The following is a 12906-nucleotide window of genomic DNA, read 5'->3' as shown; positions in this document are numbered from 1 at the left end:
CCCAAGCTAAGGATCTAACCCACTGATTTAACCCTGTGGCCCTTGCTGGACTTGCAGCGTCCCTGACCATTGGGGCTCAACACCACTTTACCCCCCTGTGATTACATTTGAATTTGATAGTTCAGTAGGAAGAGCATGAGACTTTTAATGTCAGGGTTGTGGGTTTGAGCCCCACAATGGGCAAAAGATTATGTTGGACAAGAAGATGATCCTCCCTTCAAAGTCTACAATTCTAGGATCCCTGATTGGTTGGGACATGACGGGTGGGGAAAACTTGTGGAGCCCACATCTGAGAGAGCCCTGGGTTCGCCGCCCCTGCCACTGGTCTATCTGGCTCACAGCAGCCTTTGCCAATCTGCTGCCCTCTAACCGCTATATCACACTGCGGAATTAACATGACTGACCTGGTCAAAGACACCCATGGCGAGCACTGGCAGCGAGGTGTAGACAATGTTATACAGCGTGATGAAATATTGATCGTAGACAGTCTTTGAAAAGAGAGAGGGAGAAATTGAGAGACCAGGGAGAGGAGAACAAAAGGAGTCTTTGCTGCCCCCTGCAGGCCCGCTGGTGTGAAACAGAACCCAGTCACTCAGCTGGGTTTGCTGCATTTCCAAAACATTTTACAGTAGCTTTTTGGGGGGACTGGGAGTAGGATTTTCAAACCTCCAACTTCATCAGCCCTCAACAACATCAAGTCTCTAATCAACCTGGGACCCAAATAGCTGAAAACCAGGCCCTCCTAGTTATTTCATTGCTCTTAGATCATGGGTACTCAAACTAAGGCCCGGGGGCCAGATCCGGCCCAATCTCCTTCTAACTCCGGCCCACAGACGGTCCAGGAATCAGCGTGTTTTTACATGAGTAGAATGTGCCCTTTTATTTAAAATTCATCTCTGGGTTATTTGTGGGGCCTGCCTGGTGTTTTTACATGAGTAGAATGTGTCCTGCGGACGGTCCAGGAATCAGCGTGTTTTTACATGAGTAGAATGTGTCCTTTTATTTAAAATGCATCTCTGGGTTATTTGTGGGGCATAGGAATTCATTCATTTTTTTTTTTCAAAATATAATCCAGCCCCCCACAAGGTCTGAGGGACAGTGGACCGGCCCCCTACTGAAAAAGTTTGCTGACCCCTGCCTTAGATGGTTGAGGGGTGGCAGAGGAGGGCCTTGTCTGTGGCAGCCCCTAAGCTATGGGCCTCCCTCTCCACAGAGGACAACTTTATTACCCAGCTTTTGGAGAATTCTGAAGATGCACTGCTTTATTGCTATTATTGCTATTATCACTATTATTACTGTTGTTATTGTTGTTATTATTTACCCTGATTGCAAGTTGTTTAGCTGTTTGTGTTTCAGTTGTTGTAAAATGCCCTGCGACCTCACAGTGAAGGGGAGATAGTAAATTATAATGATTGTCATCACCAAAGAAGACTGGCTACTTAGCAGGGTGGCATGATCCTCTTCACTGACTGATCCGTGATAGACTGGGATCACCGGTGTGGCTAATCCACAACAACTCTCCTTTCTCTCGGGGTGAAATTGCTGCCTTCAGCGATGCATTTAGCGACTTACTCAATCTACACCCCACCTTTTTCCTCCGAGGAGCTCAGGGTAGGATGAGTGGTCCCCCCCGCCCTCGTTTAATCTCCACAACAACCCTAGCTTAATTCATTTGGCTATGGCAGGAATGTCCGACAGGTCGATCGTGATCTACTGGTCGATCCCTGTGAGGTTTTGGTAGATCACGATTGATCTCTGGCTCCCTTTCCTTAGTGTCGCTAAAACAGACTCCTGCACCACCCCCTTGCCCCGCCCTCCATTGTTGCTTGATCTCTGGAAGGGAAGGCAGAGCTTTCTCTGTGCTGCTGTTTTCACCCAAAAAAAACCCCAGAGCTTTCCTTCTCCCCCAAAACGGGGGTAAAATAATAATAATAATAATAATAATAATAATAATAATAATAATAATAATGTAAAGGGACCCCTGACCATTAGGTCCAGTTGTGGCCGACTCGGGTTGCGGCACTCATCTTGCTTTACTGGCCGAGGGAGCCGGCGTACAGCTTCCGGGTCATGTGGCCAGCATGACTAAGCCGCTTCTGGCGAACCAGAGCAGCGCACGGAAACGCCGTTTACCTTCCCGCCGGAGCGGTACTTATTTATCTACTTGCACTTTGACGTGCTTTCAAACTGCTAGGTTGGCAGGAGCAGGGACCAAGCAACGGGAGCTCACCCCGTTGCGGGGATTCGAACCACCGACCTTGTGATCGGCAAGTCCTATGCTCTGTGGTTTAACCCACAGCACCACTTGCATCCCTAATAATAATAATAATAATAATAATAATAATAATAATTTATTATTTATACCCCGCCCATCTGGCTGGGTTTCCCCAGCCACTCTGGGAGGCTTCCAACAAAGTATTAAAATACAGTGGTCTGTTAAACATTAAAAGCTTCCCTAAACAGGGCTGCCTTCAGATGTCTTCTAAAAGTCTGGTAGTTGTTCTTCTCTTTGACATCTGGTGGGAGGGCGTTCCACAGGGTGGGTGCCACTACCGAGAAGGCCCTCTGCCTGGTTCCCTGTAGCTTTGCTTCTCGCAGTGAGGGAACCGCCAGAAGGCCCTCGGCGCTGGACCTCAATGTCCGGGCAGAACGATAGGGGTGGAGACGCTCCCCAGATCACTGCCAGCTTTTAAATCTGAAAGTAGATTGCAGTCTCTTGAGAGTTGGCCACCCCTGGGCTATGGCAATCAGGTAGCCAAATTAACTGGGCTGGATAGCTTTCGTGACACCATCCCCTGCTTTCCGTGACCCTGATAGGCTACGCTCACTCAACGTGCGGCTCATCCAGGAAGCAGGAGCCTGAGGAAGCCGCCACTGCGGACCCCCGCCCCACCCACCCCTCCGATTCGCCAGCCGAGTCACCTGGGCAGAGAAGCCGCAGAAGAAGCCGAACCAGAAGTGCACCATGGTGAAGGCAAAGTTCTTGTAGAAGAAATAGCAAAGGAATTTGCACATGCGCAGGTAGGACCAGCGCCCGTGGACCAGCAGGAGGCGCTGCAGGAACTTGAACTGCGAGAAGGAGTAGTCCGAGGCCAGCACTGCCTGGATGCCCTCCTGGCCGCTGATTCCAACACCGATATGGGCGGCTGGCGGGAACGCAGGAAACGGAAAAAGGGGTAAAGGGAAGTTAGGCTACTAGGGCATCCCAAGCTCAGATCCCCCACCTTCCATCTTAGGAAGGACAAAGCACACGTGGTTCTCTAAGGTTCTAAAACAGGAGAGAGGAGCCTTTTCCCCATATAGGTAAAGGGACCCCTGACCATTAGGTCTGGTCGTGGCCGACTCTGGGGTTGCGGTGCTCATCTCGCTTTATTGGCGGAGGGAGCCGGCGTATGGCTTCCGGGTCATGTGGCCAGCATGACTAAGCCGCTTCTGGCGAACCAGAGCAGTGCACGGAAACGCCGTTTACCTTCCTGCCGGAGTGGTACCTATTTATCTACTTGCACTTTGACGTCCTTTTGAACTGCTAGGTTGGCAGGAACAGGGACCGAGAAACGGAAGCTCACCCCGTCGCGGGGATTTGAACCGCTGACCTTCTGATCGGCAAGTCCTAGGCTCTGTGGTTTAACCCACAGCGCCACCCGCGTCCCTCTTTTTCCCATATAGAGGACCACATTTCCTTCCAAGAGGCCACATTTTAATTATAGGCAGGGCCAGAGCAGGGAAGCAGGTGCCTCAATCCATCAGGGCAGCCAATTGGCTCTGCCTCTCTCTGGAACTTTCCCACCCTGCAAAGGCCTTCGTCACAGAAGTCTGGTTATTTCCTCCTCCCTCCCAACCCGTTTTCCTTTTGTGCTGTGGCATTTTAAAAAAACAACGCATCCACAGAACTAAAAAGACGAAAGCTCACGCAAGCGCCGCCTCGGGACTCACTCTTGATCATGCTAACGTCGTTGGCCCCGTCGCCGATGGCCAGCGTGACGGCCTTTTTGTACTTTTTCACCAGCTCCACCACCTGGGCCTTCTGCAAGGGGGTGACGCGGCAGCAGATGACGGCTTTGCAGGCGCAGGCCGTCTCCAGGAACTCCAGCTCCATGTCGGCCTCCAGGGCATGTGCCTACGGGGAGAGAGGAGAGTGAGGGATGCTCAGTGCGACCAGCTGATTAACTGGATTAGACCCTGGGCAGATTCCCTGCAAATAAAAAGGTGATGGGAATGGTAGCTCCGGGGGGGGGGGACACTACAGTTCCCATGATTCCTTTGGGGTGGGAGCAAGTCGTATGTGTTTAAGAGGTGACAGGATGGAAGCTTATAAAATGAAAATATTACATGGAGGACAGAGAATAGTTTTTTTTCCCCTTCCCTCTCTCGTTACTCCAGTGTGGTGTAGTGGTTAAGAGCGGTAGTCTCATAATCTGGGGAACTGGGTTCGCTTCCCCGCTCCTCCACATGCAGCTGCTGGGTGACCTTGGGCCAGTCACACTTCTCTGAAGTCTCTCAGCCCCACTCACCCCACAGAGTGTTTGTTGTGGGGGAGGAAGGGAAAGGAGAATGTTAGCCGCTTTGAGACTCCTTAAAGGGAGTGAAAGGCAGGATATCAAATCCAAACTCCTCTTCTTCTTCTTATAACTTACAAGCAGCCGAGCCAAGTGCTGGAAGGTCCAGGGCAGCTTAAAGGATTTTAGAGTTAAACTGTGGAACTCACCGCCACAGGGGCAGTGATGGACGCCAACTTGGATGACTTTAAAAGAGGATTGGGCAAATACACAGAGGAGAAGGCACAATGGCTATGTTCTACCTCCACTGCCAGAGACATTATGCCTCTGAATACCAGGTCCTGGGGATCGCAGCTGCTGCTGCGGTCAAATCCATCATGCAGGCTTCCCATGGGCACCTGGGAGAGCTGGATGTTCTCCAGCAGGCCTCAATCCCACATATTTATCGTCCAGACAAAGAAGCAAATAGCCACTCCAGGAAATAATAATAATAATAATAATAATAATAATAATAATAATAATAATAATAATAATAATATACAGCCCTTCATCCAAAGATCACAGGGTGGTTCACAACATGAAAACACAAAACTAAGCATTAAGATATATTCAACAGTGTAAATAACTTTTGACGGATGTAATAATGGAATACTGAATGGCTTGATTTATTTAAAATATGCAGGGATTTACGTTAGGCAAAATGAACCATGGAAGGAGAAGAAGGGAAGTCGCCGATATTTTACGGTTGGTTAAATGAATATTCTGAATTTTAAAGCAGAAAATTTAATAACAAATACACACACACACACACACACACAAAATGAGAACACAAAATGAATAATAAAACAAAAACAAACCAGCAATCTGCCTCCCACAAAAAGAATGTGTAGAATGTGTAACTGTAGCTGCAAGGGGCAATATTGTCTCCCAAGGACTCTCTGGGCTCTTAAACTGCAGCTCCAAGGATTCTATGTTTAAAGAGGTATTAAAGTGCTTTGGGACACTGGTGGCGCTGTGGGTTAAACCACAGAGCCTAGGACTTGCCGATCAGAAGGTCGGCGGTTCAAATCCCCACAACGGGGTGAGCTCCTGTTGCTCAGTCCCTGCTCCTGCCAACCTTGCAGTTCAAAAGCACGTCAAAGTGCAAGTAGATAAATAGGTACCACTCCAGCGGGAAGGTAAACGGTGTTTCCATGCGCTGCTCTGGTTTGCCAGAACCGGCTTAGTCCTGCTGGCCACATGACCCGGAAGCTGTACGCCGGCTCTGTCAGCCAGTAAAGCGAGATGAGCGCCACAACCCCAGAGTCGGTCACGACTGGACCTAATGTTCAGGGGTCCCTTTACCTAAAGTGCTTTAAATGTATGGTGTGAAAGCGGCCTAGGTACCCCCCCCCCAAGACGCCCACTTACCAGGCTGTGCCCATTGATCACCAGGGCGTACTCCCCAGCCACAGCCTCCAGCACAGACGTCAGCTTCGAGGCAGAGAGCTTCTCCTGGTAGGTGAACCCATTGCCCACGGACCGGGAAGAGTCCACCAATTTCTCTCGAGCCTTCCTGCCGGAGAAGGTGGGGAGGAAAGCGGGCGGGGGAAAGGATTTGAGAAGCAGCCAAGGACTCACCTGCCTTCTTTCCAAACCCTCTAAGGGCAGATTCGGCAGGTCAGAGGAAACTACAGCAAACCATTGCTGTGGGTGGGTGGGTTTTGTTGTTGTTCATTGGGCTTAATTTTTTGAATGTTACCTTTCCGTTTGTGTGGCTTGGAAAGGGGCAATGGGTAGCACAGAGATGAGAGAGAGAGAGAGAGAGAGAGGGAAGAAAGAAAGAGAGAAAGAGAGAGAGAGAAAGAGAGAAAGAGAGAAAGAGAGAAAGAGAGAAAGAGAGAAAGAGAGAAAGAAAGAAAGAAAGAAAGAAAGAAAGAAAGAAAGAAAAGGAGAGGAGGAGTAGCAGAGAAAAGTGTGGAAATGAGAGAGAGAGAGAATAGAATAGAATAGAATAGAATAGAATAGAATAGAATAGAATAGAATAGAATAGAATAGAATAGAATTTATTATTTATACCCCGCCCATCTGGCTGGGTTTCTCCAGCCACTCTGGGCGGCTTCCAACAAAGCATTAAAATACAGTGGTCCCTCGGGTTACATACACTTCAGGTTACAGACTCCGCTAACCCAGAAATAGTGCTTCAGGTTAAGAACTTTGCTTCAGGATGAGAACAGAAATCATGCTCCGGCGGCGCGGCAGCAGCAGGAGGCCCCATTAGCTAAAGTGGTGCTTCAGGTTAAGAACAGTTTCAGGTTAAGTACGGACCTCCGGAACGAATTAAGTACTTAACCCGAGGTACCACTGTACAGTAGTCTGTTAAACATTAAAAGCTTCCCTAAAGAGGGCTGCCTTCAGAAGTCTTCTAAGAGAGAGAGAGAGAGGGGGGGGGAAAGAAAGAAAGAAAGAAAGAAAGAAAGAAAGAAAGAAAGAAAGGAAGGAAGGAAGGAAGGAAGGAAGGAAGGAAGGGAGAGAGAGAGAGAGAGAGAGAGAGAGAGAGAGGGAGAGAGAAGGGTTGCCCCTGACCATTTTTGGTTTTTGCTCCACCCACTGCTGTCTTTAGACCTGTCCATTTCACGAATCTGGCCCCAAGAGATCACCACTGTTGGAACAACACCAGTAGCAGGAAACGCACCTTGACTAGCCAACAGAGCAGCACTTTCTGCTTGCACTCAGTGTTTGGTGCCAGAGAAATGGAAAAGCAGAGAACGCTCCCTAATGGAGGGGCCACCACCAAGTGGGCCACACCCACGGGCCTCCACTCACCGCAATTCCTGCCGCACCTCCAAAACCGTATGCCCCGTGATGATGAAGACCTCAGTCATCTCGTCCGTCAGCATCTTGCAGGAGTAGCCGATGTTCACGGCCGTCTCTGAGGGAGGCGAGAGAGAAGACAGGCCCGAATCAAAACCCAAACCCTCCAGGAGTCAAAATTTTCAAAATGGGGCCCCGAGAACCTATCTTGAATGGCAGAGCCAGAGTTCCCTGGAAAGGGGGACCGATGGTTAAACCACTCTGGGACTGCAGCTCTGTGAGGGAAATAGGCAGGGGGGTCTCCTAACAACCGTCAGCAGCCTTCACAATATGGCAGCTCCCAGAATCCTTTGGGGGAAGCCATGACAGTTTACAATGGTATTGCAGCACTTTGAATGTACAGTGTGAAAGTGGATTTAGCAGGCTGTGCCGTAATAAAGAGTTGCGAGGACATTCCTGGGTCGGGCTGCAAAACGGGACACGTTCCGCCGGCATTTGGAATGGCTGCCTCACCTTGCTTGTCTCCCGTCAACACCCAGATTTTGATATTTGCCAGCGTGAGGAGGGCAATGGTCTCCGGGACGCCCTGCTGCAGCTTATCTTCGATGGCGGTGGCCCCCAGCAGCTGGAGGGAGACAGAAACAAAAGGCAAAGTTACCTGACGCCACAAAATGGGAGACCTCTGACTCCCGGGTCCAAATTTGGCCCGTGAGGAAGCTCCTCGCAAACCGCAGCCACCTGTCGGCATCTGCGACCTCCCACGAATGGCAGGAACACACGCAGCGGCGAAGGAAAGATCAGGAGCTTAAAACGAGGGGCTCTTAAAAAGGGCTCTTATTTATTTAAAGCAGTCGATGCGGTTCCTTCCAGATATATTGCTGGACTCCCGGTTCCCATCATCCCCGCCCACTAGGCAAAATTGTCAGAGGCTGATGGGAATCCGGAGGGCTATTCCTATCAGGCTACCCCCTGATATGAATAATTTGTAGGTGGGTTTTCAGGGTCAAGCCTCCCAAAGGGTTATTTCGGCATATTTTTGTTGTTTAGTCGTTTAGTTGTGTCCGACTCTTCGTGACCCCGTGGACCAGAGCACGCCAGGCACTCCTGTCTTCCACTGCCTCCCGCAGTTTGGTCAAACTCATGCTGGTAGCTTCGAGAACACTGTCCAACCATCTCGTCCTCTGTCGCCCCCTTCTTCTTGTGCCCTCCATCTTTCCCAACATCAGGGTCTTTTCCAGGGAGTCTTCTCTTCTCACGAGGTGGCCAAAGTATTGGAATCTCAGCTTCAGGATCTGTCCTTCCAGTGAGCACTCAGGGCTAATTTCCTTCAGAATGGAGAGGTTTGATCTTCTTGCAGTCCATGGGACTCTCAAGAGTCTCCTCCAGCACCAGAATTCAAAAGCATCCATTCTTCGGCGATCAGCCTTCTTTATGGTCCAGCTCTCACTTCCATACATCACTACTGGGAAAACCATAGCTTTAACTATACGGACCTTTGTTGGCAAGGTGATATCTCTGCTTTTAAAGATGCTGTCTATGTTTATTTCAGCATACAATGGAAAAACCAACACAAATTTTAAAAATCCCTTTTTTGTTTGTTTGTTTGTTTGTTTAAAAAAGGGTTATCTAAGGTATCTAACTGTTGAAGATGCAATAGGGATAATGCTTCTCTAAAACATGTTTGTTTATAAAATGGCTTTTAGATTTTAGCGAAAAAATTCCCTCCAAAGAGGAGTGGATATGTAAAATAAAATACTGTGGTACCTTGGTTTACAACCATAATCCGTTCCAGAGGTCCGGTTGTAAATCAAAACAGGTTATAACCCAAGGCGAGCTTTTGCCAATGGGGCCTCCCCCCCAAAATGGGTTGTAATCCAAAAAAAGCGACACACATTTCCGGGTTTGATGTGGTTGTAATCCAAAATGGTTGTAATCCAAACCAAGGTACCACTGTATACAATTGGCAAAATTAAAAGCAAGTTACAGTCAAATCAAAAGTTAAAACTACAGTGGAAATGCTTTGAAGAATATCTAGGTAAACACTGTTCACAAAACAATACGTTGATATGTATAGACTAAAACTGTAGAGTGTATAAGAAGAGCGATGTTTGACTTGAGATATGAAAGAAAGTTAAGATAAGGAATGCAATGTTAAGATTTAATATAATCGAGAAGAGATATCGGGCAGTGGTGGAGGAGAGCCAAGGGTGGGACTACGTATGCAATTTTATTTATATTTTCTTTAGGTTTTTTCCTTTTGTCTTTTTTGTATTTTTCTGAATTGTTTAAAATAAAAATTCATTATTTCCCCCCAAACAAACAGCTTTTAGATTTTAACATGCCCTGGCCCAACACAATACAGCTGTAATTTATGTAATACATGAACAACTAGATTTTATATTTAAAAATTGTAAATAAATAAACATAAAAATAATAATTTAAAAATTACCGCTCAAGCAATAAGAACAAGAATGAGCAGCATAAACAAATTACGCTAGTAGGACTACAAGAAGTTTTGTAAGGAGAAAAGTTTGAAGCATTGCAAAGTAGAGAAAGAATAGAGATATTAGTTATGAGTTAAATGTAATTGTGGAAGTAAGAAATGTATATTTACTGAATAGATTGGAAAATTTTCAGATGTGATGGATGGAAGTAAAAAAAAAATGGTATAAGAGATGAAAGTATGTTTAATTACTGTTAAAAATGATATGTCGAAAAACTAATAAATAAATTATATGAAAAATAAAGAAGAAGAACGAGCAACACAGAGGTGAAAAACACCAACCATCATGTCGTTCTCCACTTCCTCGTAAAGCCGGGCCAATCTCTCCTCGCGACCCTCGCCTGCGGAACTGGCTCGCTTCAGGCGCTCAGCCCAACCCGCGTAGTAGCTTTCTTCGAGGTCGCGATAGGCAAGCACCAACGTCCGTAGACCCTCGCCGGCATATTCCTGGAGGTGGAGAGGAGAAGAGAAGGAGGAGGTGGAGAAGCCGGAAGCACTTTTTGCAGATCACCGTGGTTTGTCCCCAACTCAGTGCAGTCATACCTCTTATTACGTTTAAAGGTAAAGGTACCCCTGACCATTAGGTCCAGTCGTGACCAACTCTGGGGTTGCGGCGCTCATCTCGCTCTATGGGCCAAGGAAGCCGGCGTTTGTCCGCAGACAGCTTCCGGGTCTTGTGGCCAGCATGACTAAGCTGCTTCTGGCAGACCAGAGCAGCACACGGAAACGCCGTTTACCTTCCCACCAGAGCAGTACCTATTTATCTACTTGCACTTTGATGTGCTTTCGAACTGCTAGGTTGGCAGGAGCAGGGACTGAGCAACGGGAGCTCACCCCGTTGCGGGGATTCGAACCGCCAGCCTTCTGATCAGCAAGTCCTAGGCTCTGTGGTTTAACCCACAGCGCCACCTGCGTCCCCTTGTTACGTTTACTTCAGGTTAAATCTTTTCAGGTTGTGTCCTGCGGCGACCCGGAAGTACCAGAAAGGGTTACTTTCAGGTTTCGCCACTCGCGCAAGCGCTCAAAATGACATCACGCGCATGTGCAGAAGCGGCAAATTGCGACCTGCGCACACGCAGACGCGGGTTGCAATCTGTTCATGTTACAAATGGGGCTCCGGAACAGATCCCCATTCGCAACCAGAGGTACCACTGTACGATTCTATTTAAATGTCACTTTTTTTTAAACACGAAAGCATCCGAAAGGGGTTTAGAATGCAAGAATAGCAACACGAAACCAAACGTAAGAACAGCCTTTGAACAAGAACCTAAAAATGCTGATCCGCTGAGAATACGTCAAGAGGACGGCTCACACCCCACCCCACCCCGTTAAAAGCAGGACCAAAAAAACAGAGGACACACAGACATTCCCAATCTCTCTTCAAATTAAGGCCCAAATGCCTAGACCCAAAAGAAAAGAAAAAAGTTTGGCATCTAAAACGCCTCTATTCAAGTGGCCCAAATTGGCAACCATCACTAGCCCCACAGAACGGCAGTCTTGCTTTCCACTCACCCCCTCTCTTGCTCCCCCCCAAAACTACTTACATTCAGATGGTCAGTGGTGACGTTATACAGCTCCTGGTGTCCCGGGTGAAGCCTCTCCAGCAAAATGGTGTCTGCTCCTTTGCAGTACAGACGGATCTGCCCCTCGTGGTTCCGTACTTATGGGGAGCAGGGAGGGGAGGCAAAGGGAGAGGAGACAAAAACCCCACAGATTTTAAGCACAAGCAGGTTGAAATTTCTTTATTGCTGTTTTAGCTTGTTTTTCCTCCAGTGAGCTAGAGGTGGAATATATGTAGTTTCAAGTTGGAAAAAAATGTTTAAAGACACCTGCTTCTTGGGAGAAAAGCAATGACAAACCGAGACAGCATCTTAAAAAGTAGAGACATCACCTTGCCAACAAAGGTCCATATAGTTAAAGCTATGGTTTTCCCAGTAGTGATGTATGGAAGTGAGAGCTGGACCATCAAAAAGGCTGATCGCCGAACAACTGATGCTTTTGAATTCTGGTGCTGGAGGAGACTCTTGAGAGTCCCATGGACTGCAAGAAGATTAAACCGATCAATTCTGAAGGAAATCAGCCCTGAGTGCTCACTGGAAGGACAGATCCTGAAGCTGAGGCTCCAATACTTTGGCCACCTCATGAGAAGAGAAGACTCCCTGGAAAAGACCCTGATGTTGGGAAAGATGGAGGGCACAAGGAGAAGGGGACGACAGAGGACGAGATGGTTGGATAGTGTTCTCGAAGCTACCAGCATGAGTTTGACCAAACTGCGGGAGGCAGTGGAAGACAGGAGTGCCTGGCGTGCTCTGGTCCAGGGGGTCACGAAGAGTCGGACACGACTAAACGACTAAACAACAACAAAAAACCTGAAACTTTCCTTTTGGGAATTCTAGGTGCCAAAATCCCAAAGGAGCAGAAAAGACTACTTATGTATGCGACTATGGCTGCATGGATGTTACTGGCCTAGAGATGGAAAGAAGATAAAGTCCTGACCAGAGAAGAAGTTAATGGACTATGCTGAAATGGCTAAAACGACCGGAAGAGTCAGAAATCAGGAAGACCAAAATTTTAATAAGGAATGGGGGAAATTTTATAACTTATCTTAAAGACCATCGTAAACAAAATCGTTAGGAGGATTGGAGTAACACTTGTAGCTTAAGGCTGAATTCTGGACATAATAGAAGAGGTAAAGGATTTGGAGTATCATAAAATATCCAGGAGGAAATGATTAATAATAAGACCCACAAAGGGGAGGATGGAAGTCTAAGAGATTCCTTGGAATCTAGTTTTTATGTTGTATGCGTGACTGTAAAATTTCAAACTGAAAAAACCAAATAAATAAATTTCTGAAAAGAAAAGAAATATATGCAGTTTCTTCCTCCTGCTGTATTTTATCCTCACAACCACCCTGTAAGGTAGGGCAAGCTGCAGCGGGGGGAAAGAGCAAATGAGACTGACTGGCCGAAGGTAGATACCTGAAATGAGTCACAGAATCACAGAACTATAGAGCTCAAAGGGACCCTAAGGATCATCTAGTCCAACCCCCTGCAATGCAGGAATATGCAGTATGTCCCATACGGGGATCAAACCTGCAACCTTGGCGTTATCAGC

General features: G+C 47.5%; 1 protein-coding gene across 2 annotated transcripts in view; it reads right to left on the bottom strand.

Annotated features, from left to right (window-relative positions):
* ATP8B2 (ATPase phospholipid transporting 8B2) overlaps positions 1 to 12906 on the bottom strand; it is a 62676-nt gene that overhangs the window by 8535 nt on the left and 41235 nt on the right. For both annotated transcript variants that reach the window (XM_081840870.1, XM_081840869.1), the window contains 8 exons: positions 11337 to 11452; positions 10075 to 10239; positions 7803 to 7914; positions 7302 to 7407; positions 5907 to 6051; positions 3934 to 4117; positions 2923 to 3146; positions 405 to 488 (listed from right to left, as the gene is read on the bottom strand). In XM_081840870.1, coding sequence (XP_081696996.1) covers positions 405 to 488; positions 2923 to 3146; positions 3934 to 4117; positions 5907 to 6051; positions 7302 to 7407; positions 7803 to 7914; positions 10075 to 10239; positions 11337 to 11452 — 1136 coding nt within the window. The remainder of the gene's footprint in view (positions 1 to 404; positions 489 to 2922; positions 3147 to 3933; positions 4118 to 5906; positions 6052 to 7301; positions 7408 to 7802; positions 7915 to 10074; positions 10240 to 11336; positions 11453 to 12906) is intronic.

This window comes from Podarcis erhardii (assembly GCF_964252035.2).
Source record: "Podarcis erhardii genome assembly, chromosome: 15".
Lineage (NCBI taxonomy): Eukaryota > Metazoa > Chordata > Lepidosauria > Squamata > Lacertidae > Podarcis > Podarcis erhardii.
Note: the sequence above shows the minus strand (reverse complement) of the source record. Positions and strands in the feature narration are given on the sequence as shown.